A 19709-nucleotide genomic window follows, 5' to 3' on the forward strand; every position below is an offset into this window, starting at 1 on the left:
TTTTTCTCCTGCCGCATTGAACGTTCTGTACATTGCCACACATTCGGTTGGCTGAAAATGGGCCTTGTTTAAGTTCTCCTTTCCCTCAAAGAAATGACTCCACTATGGGTCACGGGGCCACTGCACTATTGCAGCAGTTCTGGTGGTTACACTGAAACAGCCCCTGTCACTATCCCGTTGCCAGTCCTTAAGGAAAGCTTGCTTGATTGAGTTTTACTTCTTTCTTCAGAGCAATTATTGAAGATTAAATGTTTGGGAAATGTTTTGTAATTTTGACAACATTAGCCTTTAAGTCTAGGGCTGTAAAATCTTTGGACAAGAGCAATAAATAGCAAAGGAGCAATAATTGGTCTGCTGTTAGCGGGGCTCTTTCTTCTCTTAGTGATCTTGGCATCTTGGCAGCCATCTGTGACATCGCCGTGCATTAGATATCTGAACTTTTTCCCTATACTTTTAAGACACATAATCTTCCTCGTGCATTTCCCGTTATATTGAGTGTTTGGGTAATAGACAGCCATTTGTCAGATAAGCATGTTTTTTGGCATCAGTGTGGAAATTTCTCCACACACTCAAGTTGACAATTTTGCCCTCTTTTCTTTCTCACTTTGTACTTTTTCAGCAAATTGCTGGGTGGATTGTAGCCAGATCATTACTGAACAACTTCAATGAATTGTATGCCCTCAGCCACGGAGAAAAGAGTGTTTATTTCATAAACCTTCTAAACAAAGGGTTTTTTTGCAATGACATTTTGTTTCTTTCTGCTGATGTATTGTAAAAGGAAGAGATTTGCCCAAGTTCCCACAATGAATTTGTGGCAAAGCCAGTTCTAGAATCCAGATCTCCAAGCCAGTGGTTATTTCTGACTGCCATTTATAAAATCTGTTTACCCATATAGTTAAACTGGCTTACCCAGCCTTGTGTGGACTAATTCCTAAAATGATTGAGGTTCCGGATTTGGTTCCTAAAGCACTTGAAGATTTTGGAGTCACTTTTGAATCATCAAAGGAAAATTAAATGGTATTCAGCCTAGTGTCGAATGGATTCTGTCATTTTCCAGTCCGGGTGCTCGCTCTTTGTACCCAAGCGTGCCTCATGTGGGTAGGAGAGTTACTTTAAGGCATTTTCAAGCCGACCTCCCTTTACGAGTAAGTGATAAATTTCCCTTTAGTGGTTCTTTCCTTCTCTGTAGCTGATTTTAGGTCAGGTTGCTCTAAGAAATTTATTCCTGGTCTTCTCGAAAAAGATTTTCTTTTTCTTATTACCTTCCTGCCTCATTGCCTTTGTATTTAGTGGCAGAAATATGCTCATTCTTTGAAATTAGGCATCCACTTGTGGTATCTAAAGTAACGTTCTAATTTATATAATTTAAACATCATTTGGTCCCAACTCTACAACTGCAGATGGTAAAACCTAGATCCAGAGAATATTTGATAAACTAGAACTTAGCCTCCTTTTTCTCTGCTGGTTAAGAAAAGATAACCTTGAAACTGAAGGTAGGTAACTGTGTAAGGGTGATAGACTGAACTGAACAAAGACGTCAGTGAATCTACCACAATAGAGTTTATTTCTATTGTTGTTACAGTTACCATTTGTTGAGCGCTTGTCTTGCTCCCAGTCTCTGTGGTAAGTGCAGGTAAGAGTTACCCTCTAGATGAGAAAATTAAGGCATAGAGAGGTGAAGTAAATTGCTGAAGGTCAAATGAGAGTAAGTGACAGGATATTAGATAAGAGCCTAGGTTTATGGAGTCATACTTGAAAACTGAAACTCACCATCTCTATATGAATGGCATTTCCTGGATTGATACTATCTGGGTTCTTCCCAAATAAAAATTGAAGAGCCTTTAGACTCCTGGTAAGATTGAGCCTTAATAGAGACTGTGTTGTTTTGTAAGGTATATAGGATTTTTTTTCTCTTTAATGGTCTATAAAGCTCTATAATTCTGGAGCTAGAAGGAATCCTTTGAGATGAAATTATTTTACTGCTTCGTTTTACAGGTGAGGGAAGACCTTCCCCAAGGTCTTAAAATCAATTAGCTGCAGGATTAGAACGCATGCCCGCTGGCGCCCCAGCCAGTGCTTTTTTCACTGCGTCAGGCCATTCTCTTCTCTTCTCTTCTCTGCTGGATAACAGAGAGGTAAATGCCTTCGGTGAATTTTTTAAAATGTGAAGTTGAAGCAGTGATTACTTAATCATGTAGTATGCCTGGCAGATGCCCTCTGTCACAATCGATAGAGGGGAACAAAATAAAAAGGTGCCCCACGTGGTGGCGGTGGCCAGCTGGACCAGAAGAGCTCCAGGGAGACAGTGTCTCCATTCAGAGGGAGCGCTAGGCTAGAGGCCTCATTCTCAGGGCTCTCTTGCTTCTCATAGGAACCTGTCTCTTAGACCATGCTCTCACCTTCTCACCCAGGAGAATCCCAGATGCATTCTGTTGTCATGTCTCCTTCATCAGCTATGGTCTGTAGCAGTTCCTCAGACTTTTGTTGTTTTAGTGACCTTGACCTTGACAGTTTTGACGAGTACTGGTTCAGTTATTTTGGTCTAATGCCTCTTAATTTGGGTTCGTCTGATGTTTACTTATGATTAGCTGGGGTTATTTTTGGAAAGAATACCACTAAGGTGAAGTGCCCTTGTCATCATTATATCCAAGCTACCTGATACTTACATGGCATCCCTGATGGTCTTGAACTTGATCACTTGTTTAAGGTAGAATTTGCCAGCTTTCTCCACTGCAAAACTACTATTTTTTTCCTTTGGGAGCGAGTCACTAAGTCGAGCCCACACTCAAGGAGGAGAACGATTCAGCTCTACTCCTGGAGGGGGAGGTATCTACATATGTTGTTTGGAAATCTTCTGTAAGGAAGATTTGTCCCTTCACCTTCGTATTTATTTATCTCATCATTTATATCAGTATGGACTCATAGATACTTGTTGTATACTTTAGGTTATAATCCAATACCATGTTATTTATTTTGTTGTTCAGATTGTCCCCGCCTTGGCCATTGAGAGCTCTTTCAGGTGTCTCGGGTGCCCACTTGACATGCCCACCGTCCTTCTGTTTATTGAGCACTTCCTTACTTTCTGGTGTAGAAGGTGCTTCAGGCTCATCTTGTATTTTCCTTGCTGCAGCCCTAGAATTAGACACGTAGCCGTGGAGCCCTGATTTCCTTTTGCAGGAGAATGGTATTTAGAAATCAAGATCTCATTGTCTTTTGAGAGGAAGGAGACAGAAAAAGTGAAAGATGTTATGTATAACGTACAGAGGGCTATGGAAGCAGAGAGGACAGGGTGACAACCTCCACCAGGGGCAGTCTTCACTGAAGACATGGTGTTTGAAGTTCAGTTGAGTTTTCCAGTTGGAGATCAGGGTTGGGGGAGCTGGAGGAGGGAGGAATGGGAGGAAATATATGTTAGCAATATCAAAGACATCCGGCTTTTTAATTTGGTCTCACTGGATTTACAATGGTAGTGACCCTTCCTTGATTTTCTCATTGCATGAAAATTAGCAATTTTCGCAGATGATGTCTCTTTGTGAGAGGATTTTCTCTGTGTGAGCCCTGACAGTTGACTGCCCTTCCTCCCTCCCGGTTTTCCTTTCAGTCTTTCTTCCTTCTGAATGTATCTAGTTCCTACTCTCTGCCAGGCCCAATGCGAGGCACAGGGGGCGTGCAGAGAAGAATCTGACAGCCCTGCCATCAAGAAGTTCTCTTGTCTGGTGTGAGGTCCTTTGGCTTTCTTCTCTTGCCTCTAGCCCTTCACCAAGTGTCTAATTGTTGATGCTTTTGCAAAAGAGCATAAATAGGAAAGAGGAGGGATTAGCAGTGTTTGTGTTGTGAATGTGACATGATACTTGCCTCACTCAGAAAGTCTTTTCTGTTCACAGATAACTATTGGTGTATATGATCCCTGTAACTTAGCCCAGTACCCTGGATGGCCTTTGAGGAATTTTTTGGTCCTAGCAGCCCACAGATGGTATTTACGTGTGTGTGTGTGTGTGTGTGTGTGTGTGTGTCTGTCTGTCTGTGTCTGTCTTTGTCTATATGTTTTTGACATTGTGCGTAACTATATCTATATTTCTGTTTTCCCAAATGGATTTTTTTCACTGCTGGCGTAGAAACCAGATAATAAATCAATAAATCAGTCATGATCCAGTTTCCATCAGTGGTGAGCCTCTAAGCAGGTCTGTTATGGAGCTTCAGACTCCAACCATACAGCCCTAAAGATATTTTAGAGTAGGGCAGGGCCAACAGCTGGAGGTCCCCATCCTGAAATTCTCTAGCCCTCCCTTCAGCTATCTGAGTCAGGTTCAGATAGGATTTTCCTGTTGCTACCATCTGCCCTTTTTCTCAACCTTAGACTAAATAAAACAGAGGGTAATATACATTTGAAAAGATGCTCAACATCATTAGTCATCAAGGAAATAAAGTATAACTAGATACTACTCATTAATAAAGATAATAAGATACCATTATGAAATACTACTACATACTCACCAGATAATGAGATACTCACCAGAATGAGTTTAAGAAGATGAGAATACCAAGTGTTGTCGAAGATGTGGATGAATTGGAACCCTCAAACACTGCTGGAAAACTGTTTGTCAGTATCCACCAAAGTTAAAAATATCTGTAGCTCAGCAGTTTCCCTCTCGGGTATATACAGCACAGAAATGCATACTCAGATGCAAGCAAAACATATACAGGAATGTTTATAGCAGCATTATTCTTAATAACCAAACACTGGGAATAACCCAGCTGTCCTTGAACAATGAAATGGACAATCAATAGTGGTGTATTCACTGCAATGGAACGCGATGCTGTAGTGAATCTGAATGAACTACTGATACACATATCAACATGGATGAATTTTAAAAAACATAATGTTGAGTGAAGGAGTCTGGACCTGAGATAATACGTGCTCCCTGGTTCCATGTATGTAAAGGTCAAAACAGGCAAAACCCATGTCTGGACTTAGAAGTTGGAGTAAGAGTTACTTTTGAAGGGGCTGGTTATTGACTGGGAGGAGGCATGAGACAAGCTCCTTTATATTTAGGATTTGGGTATTTACCTTTGTGTCTGCTTTACTTGAATAACAGTGTTCACTAAAGATAGCTAGATTATAGGTCATCCCCAGAGGGAGAGTGTTGTACTTGCTTGTCCTGGTGGGGAGTCTGTAGAGCTGTGGGCTTCCTCACCACTGCCCGAGCTGCCGTGTCGTAGACTGTACGTTCAGGTGGGAGGAGGGGGACCAGAGGAACCCGTGCTTGTCTTGGAGTTTCTTTTTAATATCTTGTGAGCTTTTTGTTCTTTTTCTGCATTTAAGATTCATTTGTCAGAAATATTCATGTGCAATGTGAAATTGTTACATAAAACTCACCTAAAAAGAAATCATAGCCAGTTCAGCGCTCAGCCTCTAAACGCTTGGACAAAGGAAGCCTGCGTGGATATGTTCAGAATCTCTCAGAGGTTAAGATCATCCCCCAAGGGTGTCAGGGAGGCATAAGTACAATGAATTGAATCCTCTCCACCTGGGTTTGCCGAAGCTCTTACGTGAGCTCTTTCTTTTCCTTCCTTAAAAAAAATAAAAAATAAAAATCTGGGCCCGACATCAGGAGTAGCAGTTTCCAGTCTGTTGAAGTCCTCTGCTTCCGGGACCGCACTCTGCAGGGGGTGAGAGACGTCACCCACAGCATCATCTTCGAAGTGAAGCTTCCAGAAATGGCATTTAGCCCAGGTAACTTGCTGGTCTTTGAGAATGCATATACTTACCATGTACCAGAAACCAAATTAGGTTTAACTTTTCTTTCATCCCTTCGCAATGGCAGTGGAGATAGAGAAAAGTACAGCTCCTACCTCTTTGCCACTAGGAGCTCTTCCCTGGAACAGAGGGCATGCTCTGCTATTCAGACAGGAACAAAGGCAGAGGTTGTCCTCAGGAAATTTCCTAGAGGCAGTTTTTTCAGTCCTGAGAATTTTTTTTCCCTCTATTTTTTGTTTTTGCTTAACATAAAATCTTTATTCCTTACCCTTCTTACAGGAAGAATGAAGTATTAATGCACCTACATATTTATTTGTTACAAAAAGTTGTGTGTGATCTTAATCTCCGTATAGTAAGCCAGTCAGCAAAAGTGCCATTTCTCCTTCCACGTTTAATATTCTTCATCTGATCCTGTGTGGTAGGCATCAGCTGTTCTCCGTGTTTCATAAGTTAGGAAACTTGGGCTCACAGATAATGTTATATATATAGATAGATGTGTGTGTGTGTGTGTGTGTGTGTGTGTGTGTAGATATAGATACCTGCATTTATTTATATATTTATATTTATGTACACATCACAAAGACAGAATAACATACCCCAATTTGAGTAAAATAAAGGTAATAATACCCACCTCATGGAGTACCCCTTATGAGGAATCTGACTCCTATGTAAAAGACAGACGCAATGGTGGCATATTATAGTTGCTTAATAAATGCTAATTTATGGTAATTTCCTATCTTACCCATAGCCAAGAACCCTTTCCAAGATGATCCCTCAGATTTCTATGTCTTACTTGCTGTCCAGAGTACTTTTATACACCTACATGGTTTAATTTGCGCCTTACAGCACCTGCATTGTTCCAAGGAACATTGCTTTCTTTAATCCGTGGATCATGTGCCTTAATGTGAGTGTGTGTTTTGGGGGTGAGGGGTGTTAAAATCTCTGCTTCGTCAGGCAAAAGAAGAAGCTGTTTACTTGTTAGTTTAGAGCCTTAAAATATCTGTCGCCTCTCTGCCGTCTTTAGATATTTAATACATTTGATTTAGCACCCTCTTCTGGCACATTCTAAAATAGCTCCCATGTGATGTTTCATTAAGCCGCCACTGGAAGGTAGCTCCAGGGGAATGAGGTGAGCGTGAACTAACCAGTAATGCGGCCTGGTCTCCACCTGGCAGGCCACCAACTATTTCCACATGTCACTCACTTAATCCTGCCAACCACCTTTGGGGGGAGGCACTTTTCTTTCCATTTTTAAAGATAAAGTCACTGAATTACTCTTACTCCCTGCTCCCAGTGATATATCACTGATGCTTGGTGAAGCTGGCAAACCCAGGAAACACCGTGCAATTCCATTTGAAAAAGAGGTTTTCTGTAGCGCAGTAGTGCTGTCAAGTCTTTACGCTTGATACTGAGTGTAGATTATTTAGTTTAAGAAAGGTAGCTGTTCCTCTTTTTTCATGTAAATTAATGTTTTCCCTCTTAGCTGTAAATAAAACCTTATAAAAAATAAAACTTTGTAAAGTTATTCTGTATCGTAATGTGAACTGAAGGTATTCGTATGGTAGTGTCTTTTAATCTTTCTGAGGCATCCCATAGTTGCAATGACAGTGTTATAAGACATGCACTTTTGAATATCCTGTGTCTTCTTCTGCTCTTGGTGGTGCAGCCAAGCTCACTGCCCTTTGCTGATACAGAGCGTTGGAGCAGCTGGCTGAGGGAAGCAGCAGACACTGCTGAGGTGGGAGCCCTCACCCGAGAGCCCTGCTGAGAGCCCTGCTTTCAGTTCCTGTCCTTGACGTGCTCCTCCTCTTTGTCCAGCTAGGGGAAGACAGGGCCTAACTTTCCCCTAAAAAATATTTTCTCGTTAACTTGGGGTATGTCTAATGGATGTAGATTATGTGGAAGCAGATATGATAGACTAAATATTATGGTCACCTATAGTATTTTAAAAAATTATCAGTAAGTTTAAAGTACATCTAATTTTCTTAAAATGGCTGCAACATCTTGAGTACAGAGATGTTTTAATTTGCAATGACATTTTGTGTTTGTCTTATAATTTCTTATCTGTAACAGGAGAAAGCTGAGGCTGGAGTTATTAATTATAGTACTAGACTGTGTTTCTGAATTTCTTGTCCAATTTCTGTACATGTGTTAGAGAAGCATTTTTAAATTTAACATGAGAATAGTAAGAAAATCCAACAAAATATGAGTTAGTAACTGGTTTGAACTCTTTTTTTCCCCCAGAAAAATGATTTTGGAGTTCTTATCCTCTTTAAGAACTCAAATCTATTATTTCAGTTTTAATTTTTTGTGATGTGAAAAAGGACCACACCAGAGCACCTGAGTTAAAACAGGAAGGGTCATTTGTTTTTCGGCTCCTTGCTGTGAAAGATACCCCCAGCCAAGTAGCTTTTGAAGATAACTGACCCCCTCGTTTCCCATTGGTCGTCCTGTCCCAGAAATAAAAAATTGTGTAAGGCAAATCAATACCTCTAGGTCCCATAATTATATTGAGCACTATTATTTTAAGAAACAAAGGTTGAAAGCTAAAAAGTTCCCAAGGAAAGGAAAATAGAGGTGTTGATAGAAATAAAAGTAGGAGAATGTCCAAAGAAAACCAGTGTACAATTAGAGACCAATGTAAAATTCCTGCCATAGCCCTGTATCTCTTAACCTTAAGTCAAGGAGCTTCTGTTCCTTCAGGGACTGTTACTTCAAGCAGATATTGGAGGTGATGCTGGAAGAGTAGGTAGCTAAGTGAATTCCCTGCTAAGGAGTTGAGGCTTTATTGTGAATTTTGGGAATTCAGTGAGGAAGGGAGAGCGACTGAGGTCCCAAGCTGTGGGGAGTGTAAGACTGGGTGGCCCCCATTAGCAGGATTTACAAGGCCGGGTTTCCACCAAGGAAGCCAGGTTTCCACCAAGGAAGCCAGGTTTCCACCAAGGAAGCCAGGTTTCCATTAAGGTGAGGAGGTAGCAGAAGTATTCTGCAAAGCAATTGAGATTTTTAAGAGGATTTTGCAACAGTGGAATAGAGCAGCATTACCCTGAATGTGTCCTGTGAGATTTTAATTGGTGTTACTGGTTGAGGGAGATAATGGAGAGCCAGGTAAGATTGGGAAGCTCAAAGCCAAATCAGACAAAGTGGCTCCTTTACTGCAGGTTTCTCAGAGCTTTATCTCCCTCATGTGCGATGTGACGCTCCAGGTTTGGGTGGTGGTGGGGCAGGTGGAGAACACAGGTAGGTGTACAGAAGCATTTCCCAGGCCCGTCAGCCATGGGATCTTTATCCTCTCAGAGCTTTGCATGGAGCACATTTTGAGAACAGCTGGAATTGGAGTTACAGAGGCACCCGTTGCAGAGGTTAAAAGAGGTCTGCGGAAAAGGGAAAAGTCAGAGGAGAGGAAAGTCTGAATGGATAAGGATGTGCCTAAAGGAGAGGGCAGCTTAACAGAAGAGCATTTCCTTGCACTGAGGTGTGGAGACAGGTAGGCGCAGTGATGGAACTGAGAGGCTGGGTGGAAGCGTAACGCAAGGATGAGGAGCGGAAGGGGCGCGCTCAACGGAGAGGTACAGGTCCGGATGGGAGCTCAGCAGAAGGTGTGCTGCAGTCACACTGGCTTGTCTTCCTAAGGTAGAAAGCCCTTCACAGGCTTAGACCCGCTCCAGATATATTCTTTTTTTGGAGCAACTTCCAGTAACTACAGAAGTTAAGGCAACTTGGGCCAGAGACCAGGGCTATTTCCGAAGCCCTTCTGCGGGAAGACAGTGCTTGGGTCTGAGGGTCTCTAAACAAGATTCCTAGTGGCTCAGGAAAATGAGGCAACTGAGGCAAGTAGATGCAAATTCTGGCCTGCAAACCTTGAAAAAGAAGTGAACTAAAAGCTTATCAATGCGTGAGCCATCTTGCTGCTTTGACTTATTTTTTAGTTTTCCCTCCTTCCCTAAACTTACTGTTTTATTTGCCTTAAGATTGTCCCAAGGCAGTTGGATGGGAAAAGAACCAGAAAGGAGGCATGGGACCAAGGATGGTGAACCTCAGCGAATGTATGGACCCTAAAAGGTATACTTTGGAAGCCGTTTTCTCCAGGGTGCACACCAGGTTCTGTCAGGCCAAGAGCATTGCCCAGTTCAGTCAGGGGGTGCCTTCACACTGACGACGAGTGTTAATCCACTCTTGGCTGCCTTTTGATTTAAGTTTGGTTGTGAGAATTAATATTAATGATGGATATCCTGAAGGACACACAATTCATGTTTCTCTAGACATTCTAAATTTCGTTCTTGCTTCAAGCTCAGACTCTCAGACCTGTGTACCTACACCACCTTTTAGTTCTTTATTCATTGCCCTTTGATTTTGTCCATTAGCCTACACTGAAGGACATTATAAGAAATTTCACAGAAACCAGTACTGTATTGAAGGCATGATGTAAGTACCCCCTTTATTGAGGAGACGGAAATTTCTCTGTTTTCAGTATTAGGAAGATCTTTCCTCAGAAGCGGCTGGTGTGTTTTTATTCCTGGACACAGTAACTCCTACACCTGGTCATGCTTCCCATTTCACCTTGGCTGCTGGGAGCTCAGGATCAGATTGGTGGCCCATCACTGTGCAATTGCAGAGGATAATGGTGGCATGCGTTCTGTGTGGTCACCTTTCTCCTCCTCGCTCACCCTCAAGCTTTGTTTTACTTTTCCTTCGATACTAATTTCCATAATATTTGTTTCTTATTTTCTCATACAGCTACTTTCTATCTAAAAAGGACAAGATTGGGGCATAAATGAGTGACTGACTAAATAAATAAGTAATTCTCTCATTTTCTAGGTTAGCTGAGTCATCAGTGGATCTAAATCTCAAATTGATGTGTTGGAGATTGGTCCCTACTTTGGACTTAGACAAGGTTGTGTCTGTCAAGTGTCTGCTGCTCGGAGCTGGCACCTTGGGTTGTAATGTAGCCAGGACATTGATGGTAAGTTTGTGGGGGTCAGATGTTACCTCTAAAGCTGTGGCTTCTCTTCTTATTTCACTATACAGTCCACCTTCCATACCTGTGGGTTTCGCATCCGAAGATATGGAGGGCTTTGTATTTTATGTAAGGGACTTGAGCATCTGTGGATTTTGGTATCCCCAGGGGCTCCTGGAACCAGTCCCCCACGGATACCAAGCGACGACTACACCTGAGTGCCTTCTCTCTCCCAGACTCCCCCTATTCTCTCTCCCTCCCTCCCTTCTCTTTTTCCTCCCTGTCTCCCTCCCTTTTTTTTCTCAGTATCTCTTTAAGTATAAAAGGAATACATGCTTTTATTATAAGGTAGAAACAGGAACTCTCCCTCCACTCCCATCCCAAGTCACTTACCAGAATTAAGCAGACTTCACAGATTATTACACAGCGTCTTTCCCTGAAGTTTTCGTAGGCATGTGCAAATGCAGCGAGAGAGATTTGTCATCTTTGCTCTTACTTATTTATTTATTTATATTTACAAAAATTGGATCATAGCATACTGTCTATAGCACGCTTTTATTTTTAACTTAATATAACAATAATTGTGGTTCTCTTTCTATGTGTTCCATATTATGTATATGTAGGATTTTATTATATGTCTTGTCCTCAATTTATTTAATCAATTTCAGCATATTTTTCTTTTAGAGATGCTGTTGAAATGAACATTCTTACATCTTTACATGTCCATGGGATTATTTCTTTAGGAAAAAAGCCCTAGAAGTAGAATTACTGTGTTAGAGAGAATGTAAAACAGAGCTTTTAAATTTGCATTTCTTTAATTAGTGAGGGTTAGTATTTAATTTTATTTCTTTTGTGAGTTTTATTTCTTCTATTCATGTCCTTTGGGCTTTGTTTCTTATATATTGACTAGGAGTTCTTTTTTTAATGGATATTAACCTTTTTTCTGTAATATAATGCAAATATTTTTCTCAATTTAAGTTACCTTTAGCCACATAAAGGTTTTTAAAAATTTGATGTTATTAAATATGTCAATCTTTTTCTTTATGGTTTACAGAACTCTTGTTTTTATGTTTAGATCTTCATCAATGTGGAATTTATTTTTGTTTTATGATGAGAGTTAAATATCTAACTTTTTTTCCACAAAGTGGATAGTCATTTGATTGAATGGCATTCGTTCAATAATACAAATCATCATTTTTCCACCTTTATCAAATACTAAATCTCCTTATGTACCCGAGTCTCTTTTTGGATTCTGTTTTGTTCCATCATTCCATTTGTTCCTGCATTATTACTCACAGCTTTAACTCAAATTACAATGAATTTATAGATAAATTGGGAAGGATTGACATCTTTACAATATTGATGCTTAGTTCCAGAAGCATTGTATATCTCTTAAATTATTTAGATCATCTTTGTAGCATTTTCTTTATTTAGGTCTCACACATGCCTTATTTAGTTTATGTTCACATGTTTAATTGGTTTTTTTCTTTTAAAGATATGTTCCTCCCACTAAATTTTCCAGTTGACTATTATTGGGATATATAGGAAAGATATTCTATCTGGCCATCTTTCTAAACTTTCTTAGTTATATTAGTTTTTTGGTTGATTCTTTAGAATTTTCTAGGTTGATAAGTGTTCCTCACCAACGTTTATACCTATTTCTAGGATTGGCTAGGACTCCATGGTTTTGCTGAGGAATAGTGGGGAGAGTTGGCATCCTCATTTTGTCACTGACTTTAATGAGAAACTTCTTGTTTTTCCCTTTAATTTTGATATGTGATATTGGTTTCTGCTAATGCTCTTTTATAAATTAAGGAGGCAGATTTTTATTTCTAGTTTACTATGAGTTTACATCAGAAATGATTGTTGAGCTTTATCAAATACATCTATCAAGATAATAGTATTCTAATGTTGAGCATTCCTGGAAAAAACCCTATTTGTTCATGGTATGTTATTCTTCTAATATACTATGGGATTCAACTGATAAGGTTTTATTGCTAGGTTTTACATATGCATTCATAAGTCAAGTTGGTTTATAGTAATGTTTTTTCCTTTTCTTTGTGGTGTCGTATATCTTAGAGCTGAGTTATGCTACTTTTATAAAATAAAACTTTCTGCCTTTTTCTGTGCTCCAGGACGGTTTAAGTGTATGACTTATCTGTTCCCTGATGGTTTGGTAAAATTCAGTTATAAATCCATCTGGGCCTGGTGCCTTTTGGAATTTTGTTGGCAGTGAGGGCAGGGAATCTTTGGGAACTTTTACAAATGTTTCTATAGTCATTGACCTTTTTAGATTTTATACCTCTTCTGAGTCAGTTTAGTCACGTTTTCCTAGAAAATCATCCATTTCATCTAAATTTGAAAATTAATTGATATAAAATACATGTGGTATTCTCTTACCATCTTTTATTTTATTTCATTTTTTTAAAATAAATTTATTTCTCTATTTCTTTTTTGGCCGTGTTGGGTCTTCGTTGCTGCGCGCAGGCTTTCTCTAGTTGCAGAGAGCAGGGGCTACTCTTCGTTGTGGTGCGCAGGCTTCTTATTGCAGTGGCTTCCCTTGTTGTGGAGAACGGGCTTTAGGCGCGCGGGCTTCAGTAGTTGTGGCTCATGGGCTCTAGAGTGCAGGCTCAGTAGTTGTGGCACACGGGCTTAGTTGCTCCCCGGCATGAGGGATCTTCCTGGACCAGGGCTTGAACCCATGTCCCCTGCTTTGGCAGGCAGATTCTTAAACCACTGCGCCACCAGGGAAGTCCTTCTTACCAACTTTTAAATCTTCTCTTTATCCTCTTTTTTTATCTCTCCTTATTCCTAATGTTGAATATTTGTGTTTTCTCTTTTTTTCCTCTTTTTCAGACTTGCCAGAGAGGCTTGTCTATTTTATCAGTCTTTCCAGAGAACTAAATCCTTGATCTCTTTATTCCATAATTTTTGTTTTTGTTTTGTTTTGCTTCCAGATTCATTAATATTTACTTTTATCTTTATTCATTTCCTCCTCCTTTTTTGTGGAATTTATTTCATTCTTTTCCTAACTTCCAGAATTAGGTACTTAAGTTTTCTTAGCATTTTTAAAATTATAAAGTCATTATAGACCCATTGTAGAAAATTTGTAGAGTATAAGAGTTGTAAAGCAAGAAAAGAAGACCCATTTTTTGACTACATTTTCACTTATTTCTTTTCAGTGTTTGTTTAATGTATATTTAAAAATCTTATTTGATATACAAAAATGCCCCTTGCTTTTAACAATTAACATTGTAAACACTTTCTCATGTCATTAAAAAGGATACCTAAAAAGCTTTCTTAATGGCTGTAGAATATGCCTTCTTGTATGATGAAACATGATTTACTGTGACATTCCCCTAATGTTAGGCATTAACATTGTTTCTAGTTTTTTACAACTCTAAATTATGTTACAGAGAACATCTTTGTGATTGCATTTTTGTCAGTTTTTCAGATTATTTCCTAAAATAGATTGCTGGAAGTAGGTCAAAGGATATGAACATTTAAAAAGTTCTAGAAACCTATTGCCAAATTGCTTTCCAGAAGAATTATACCAGTTTACATTCTCAATCAGTAAAATAGTTTTTTCATCACCCCATCCTCACCAGCATTGAGTATTGTAATTTTCTTTAATCTTTACAGATTAGCCATTTAAACTGTGTAGCATTCCAGGAAACCGAAAGTTAAGTGTGAGAGTCCACATGCATGTGACTAACCTGTGGCATGTTTGTAATTTACGTAGCTTTCTTCCCACCGCCAAGCATGTTCCCAGACTGCCTTCCTTGCTCTCCACTCAGCGTTGCTTTAAGGAATGCAAAAATACTCCCGAAATAAATATCCCCAAGCCAAGCACCAGTGACTTTTGGATTTTCCATACCTTTATTCCCCCTCCATGATAGTTTGCTTACCTGGTGAAAGTCACTTATAAAACTGGGTGGGTAGACCAAAGTTACCAGTGGGCTTCAAAACAAACAGCCGACTTAAACTATGCTTTCAAAAGAGTGGATTCTGGCCCATCATCCTCCACCCCGACAGTGAGTCTTGGGTTGTTGTTGACTGTGCCCCTGGAATCATCAGACTAACTGAATTTCAAAGTCCCTAATGGAAGGATATTGAAATAAGACAGAGATCAGACTCTTAACTCTGCAGCCAGTCCTGGCAGGGCTTCTCTTACATCACTGTGCTTGTTTATGATTTACCGAAATACACATACCCCATCTCGCCCCAGAAAGTAGGCATCTTCATTTGGTTGCCACTCTGGGGGTCTCATTTCCTCCCCACCATTAACCAGATCTATGACCTAAGATACGTCGCTTATCTTTTCTGGGCTTCAGTTTCTGTATCTGTAAAATAAAGTAATTGAACTAAAGATTTTAAAGAGCCTATCTAATTTTAAAATCATGTGGTTCTATAAGACTTCATAGGAGATGGAATTGAAGTGTATGAAATCATGAAAACTATTTCTGAGAATGTAGAATTGTCCCCTACATTCCAGAATATTAATAAGGGCTTTGCCTCTTGGAGAAAAAGTACAAAATCTTCTATGATGTTATACAATTGGAAATAACTTATAAGTCACTTTTACGAGGAGCTAATTCAGGCTTTAAGTGAATTTTAGGATGAGCCGTTACTTATGCTTACTTAGTCATTCAAGGAAACAAGGACACTGGGTGGCTCTTGCTAATCCTTTTAAGACAGTAACAGGGACAGTTCTTATGGGACTCACCCCCAAAGCTTCCTCTGGTGCCACTGTCAAAAATAATGAATTATTAGTCAGACCCACAATGACATTTCTTAGTCCCATTACTGTAGGAAGCCAGGCACTGTGTGTATAATTATTTTGTCTTTTAAAGGAAGTTGACACTGTCAAAAACTGAATTTGCACAACTCAATTTCTGGAGTTTCCTGTATTTCGAGGTTCCCAAGCTGCTCCAAAGTAAAACCCCTTTTAGGGATTTCAAGGGAGACACCCTGTGAAATGTTCATCAGAAACACACCATGATCTCCTGTTTCCATGCAGGGTTGGGGCGTCAGACACATCACATTTGTGGACAATGCCAAGATCTCCTATTCCAACCCTGTGAGGCAGCCTCTGTATGAATTTGAAGATTGCCTGGCGGGTGGTAAGCCCAAGGCCCTGGCTGCAGCAGACCGGCTCCAGAAAATATTCCCCGGAGTGGTACGTCGATGCTGTTTGAGAATGTCTGAGGTTTTCTCCTGGATCTTTCAGTGTTTAAGTCTTGGGGAATGAGGCCCTGTGGTATTGGTGAAAGGGAGTCAGACATCTGTCACTTACTACCAGGCCCTCATCATGTGGCCGAACCTCTGTTTCCTCATCTCAGAGGTGCCGATTACAAGAACAAAACAAAACTCTCATATATTATTATGAAAATAAAATGAAGAGTACATGAAAAGAATGTTTTATAAGTTGCAAAGCATTATCTGAGTTGAGGAATTTGGGGTACGAATATTTTTAGATACTGCCTTGTTCCAAAGGGATTTATGGTGGCTCAGATGTAGGATATTATTTTCCTCATCACCAGAATACTTGATAGTTAGTACAGGTTTATGAAATTAAATTGAATGTAAGTCTGCAGAAGAAAGATCTGGCTAACGTTTAGCTTTTTATTCCAGCTGCTTCTTATTTTTGACTTTCATCGTTTACTTTAAAAACAGTGAGGCAAGTCATTCAGCTCATTTGATTCAAAATCTTGCCCATGTTTTTGAGGTCATCCAGCAAAAGACATTCTGCATCTTGCATGCTTAATCAATTTATGTGACAGAGGTTAGATTAGGTGTCTCCGAAGTATCTGTTTGTACTTAAAGTGCCACAAGAGACTCTTGGCCCTGGCTAAAAATAAAAAACCTGCTTTCTCAAAATTTCTCTGTTTAGTCACTCAGCATTAGATTCATTCATTTTAACAGTCTTTGCTTTAAAAGCAACTTTGACTGTTTTGCCCATTTCATCAGCGTACCAGAGGAATGTCATTTATTGGGTTTAATTGAACAGTATTGATTGAACACCCACTGTACCCAGTGAGGTGCTGGATGCCAGAAGAGATAAGAATAAGTTACACCCCATCATTGAGGAGGCATCTTGGTTAGGTTTCTGCTGTGACAACATTGCATATCACATACTCCCAACATCTAAACGGCTTACGATCGTAAACATCATTTCATGCTCATGGGTCTGCAGGTTAGCCATAGCTTAGCTGTAGGCTAGGCTGGACTCAGGCTTCGAGTCAGGTTCCAATCTGCTCTATATGTCATTATTTCAAAATCTACGCTCCAGGAGCAACAGTCAGCTGGTCCTACTCTTCTTATGGTGGAAGGTAGAAGTGTAAAGGAGTTGGTGAGGCTTACCATACCTATACCTGTTAAAGTCTCAGCTCAGAAATGGCACTGTGCCGTGTCCTCCATCTCCATTGCTAGAGCTAGTCACAGGGCCAGGCCCTAAGTCAATGGGGTTGGTCAGTATACCCTGCCTTCCTAGTGGGAGGCCCTGCAAAGTCGTATGGCAAAGGGCATGGACATATAATTCTACTAGAGGGAGGCAGTGCACAGTCAGGAAGAATAATTCATTCTATCACCAGAGAGTATCGTGAACTGCCCTCTGGGCCCAGACAGACCTGGCTTTGAATCTGAGCTCTGCCTGAAAGTTTTGCTTGCCCAAATCCTAGCCATGGTCTATGACCCAATGCAGTTCCCCCTGTTTATTTGTTCAGTTATTCTATGACTTGCTCACTTGTCACATATTTATTTAAGGCCTACTGTGTGCTAGGGACTGGGGAAAAAGGCAGACAAAGTTCCCCCTCCCTTGCATAGAACTTCAAGTCTAGATGGGGGCATGGTCAATAAACTAATTTCCTAAACGGTTACACTTGTAATAAGTGCACGAGGCAGGAGCTCAGTTGCTGTGAGAATGTTTAACAGGTAGGCCTGACCTAAACCAGGCTTCCTTGAGGAAGCTAAGTCCTGAAGCATGGGTGGGAGTTAGCTAGACCAAGTGGGGGCAGAGCTGTTTGTGCAGAGGCCTGAGGTAGGAAGCAGCATGCTGCCTTTGTGGACTGAAAGAAAACCAGGCTAGCTGAAGCATGGAGGTCAAGAAAGACACAGAGCTAGGGCGTCAGCAAAGGCCAGGTCGTGCTGGGCCTTAGAGATCAAGTTCACCTTTTCCTGAAAACATCAGCCTACCAGGATCAAGCCTCTTCCTCAGCACTTACATCATGTTACTCCATCTTACCTATTGGATTATGCATTCCTTACCACTGGGAGCCAGGTCTCTTATACTTTTATCCTTCATGCCTTATAAGTAATAATAGATAACACAGAATGCATCTAAGTACTAGTGTAGTTCATCAAGTTCGTGAAAAGTACTTGTGAAACTGTTTCACTTATTGGTTAGCCAGGCTTATGTAATTTTCTTTGTATGTTCAACTTAGTGTTCAACAATCAATATTGTTGATATTTTCATTCAACAAATATTTACTCATCACCCTCCTTACACCAGGCCATGGACAGAAGGCTAGTCCTAAGTGAAGAAGACATGAAAAGAACTGCTCGGCTACAAATACCATGCCTAATCCTGGGGTTGAATTAATTGAATAGGAAAAAACCTGACTTTAATAAATCAAATAACTATTTGAAGTCACCATTTTTTTTCCCCCAAAGGTAAGGCAATAAAATGTAGGATTGTGGAGCCACACTAGGGGTTTTAAAACCCAGCTCTGGACATCTGCTTCCAACCCTGAAGAGTAACTGATAGACTAGCTCTCCTACCATTATGCACCTAAACGTTCTGCACCTGGATAGACTATATAAAATGACTCTTCAGACACTGAACAATATGTAGTGAAAGACTGTGGTCTCAGAAAGAAGTGTTTGTCCCAATTTATTGCATGCAGACACTTTTTAGCCCATTGGCACTCCTTTGTGACTCACAATTCATCTGCCAAGACATTGTGGAGCCAGCAGGGGACAAAAGGTAAATTACAGAGCTGTTCTAAAGCCCCCATGAGAAATCCTGAGTCCCCACACTCAAAGAGAACCCAGGTTGCTGGGCAGCTTCTGCTTTTGGACAGGAAATGAAGCTTCACTACCACACATAGCTGTCACCCACCCCCCAAACAAATATCTATACACTCCTAAGTCAGTTTTCTAGTTCAAGGCAGCAAGTAGAGTTTTTTGGTTTTGAGGGTTTTGTTTGTTTTTAGTGCGTATACCCCTAAGAAGATTAAGGCAAGACTAGCAGTCATTCTAATCTTACATGAATTTATTAAATTATTTTTGTTCTAACATCCCATTTGGAGGTATTCTACCATAAGGAAGGGGAGGGGAGGGCAGCTTGGGAACAAGTGGGGGGAGACAGCCTGGCTGGATGGAGGGACTTAGGCAGGCAGAGGGCATTTTGATGAAGTTTCTTGGCCTCAGATTGTAGGAAAGAGCCAAAGGTACACAGTTTTCTCCAGTGTTCACCTTTTCTCACGTGGGAAGTGCCCCCCACCCACTTTGGAACTAGGATCCGTGTGTCTCTGTTTGCTGCTCTGTCCAGCTTCAGGGACCCTGGGTGACGGGAAAGGGTGGTCTAGGTTGAAGAGGTGAAGAGGGTTGGGGGCACAGGCAGCAGAAGGCTAAGGCAGAGTGGTCATGACGGAGAGACTTCAGGCTGTAAGTGACCGTGCGTGCACGCCTGCGGTGACCAGGAGATGCGGGCTCTGAGATCCCGCCTGTCCCTTTGCTTCAGACCCCCCTCTCTCTGGTGTGTCCCCAGAACGCCAGAGGGTTCAACATGAGCATCCCCATGCCGGGACACCCAGTGAACTTCTCCAGCGTCACCCTGGAGCAGGCCCGCAGGGATGTAGAGCGGCTGGAGCAGCTCGTCGAAGGCCATGATGTCGTGTTCCTGCTGATGGACACCCGGGAGAGCCGATGGCTGCCCGCCGTCATCGCCGCGAGCAAGAGGAAGGTAGAGTGTGGGTCCTCTGGTGGTGACTT

General features: G+C 40.9%; 1 protein-coding gene across 6 annotated transcripts in view; it reads left to right on the top strand.

The window, feature by feature from the left end:
* The window catches only part of ATG7 (autophagy related 7), a 334957-nt gene that overhangs the window by 130492 nt on the left and 184756 nt on the right, over positions 1-19709 (top strand). For all 6 annotated transcript variants that reach the window (XR_005021712.1, XM_036867771.1, XM_036867769.1 and 3 more), the window contains exons 8-13: positions 3885-3973; positions 5613-5734; positions 9730-9820; positions 10577-10721; positions 15736-15894; positions 19486-19680. Coding sequence is in view for 5 of the 6 variants with exons in the window: in XM_036867771.1 (XP_036723666.1) it covers positions 3885-3973; positions 5613-5734; positions 9730-9820; positions 10577-10721; positions 15736-15894; positions 19486-19680 (801 nt within the window). In the remaining variant the exon portion in view is untranslated. The remainder of the gene's footprint in view (positions 1-3884; positions 3974-5612; positions 5735-9729; positions 9821-10576; positions 10722-15735; positions 15895-19485; positions 19681-19709) is intronic.

Source organism: Balaenoptera musculus, chromosome 11, assembly GCF_009873245.2.
Source record: "Balaenoptera musculus isolate JJ_BM4_2016_0621 chromosome 11, mBalMus1.pri.v3, whole genome shotgun sequence".
Lineage (NCBI taxonomy): Eukaryota > Metazoa > Chordata > Mammalia > Artiodactyla > Balaenopteridae > Balaenoptera > Balaenoptera musculus.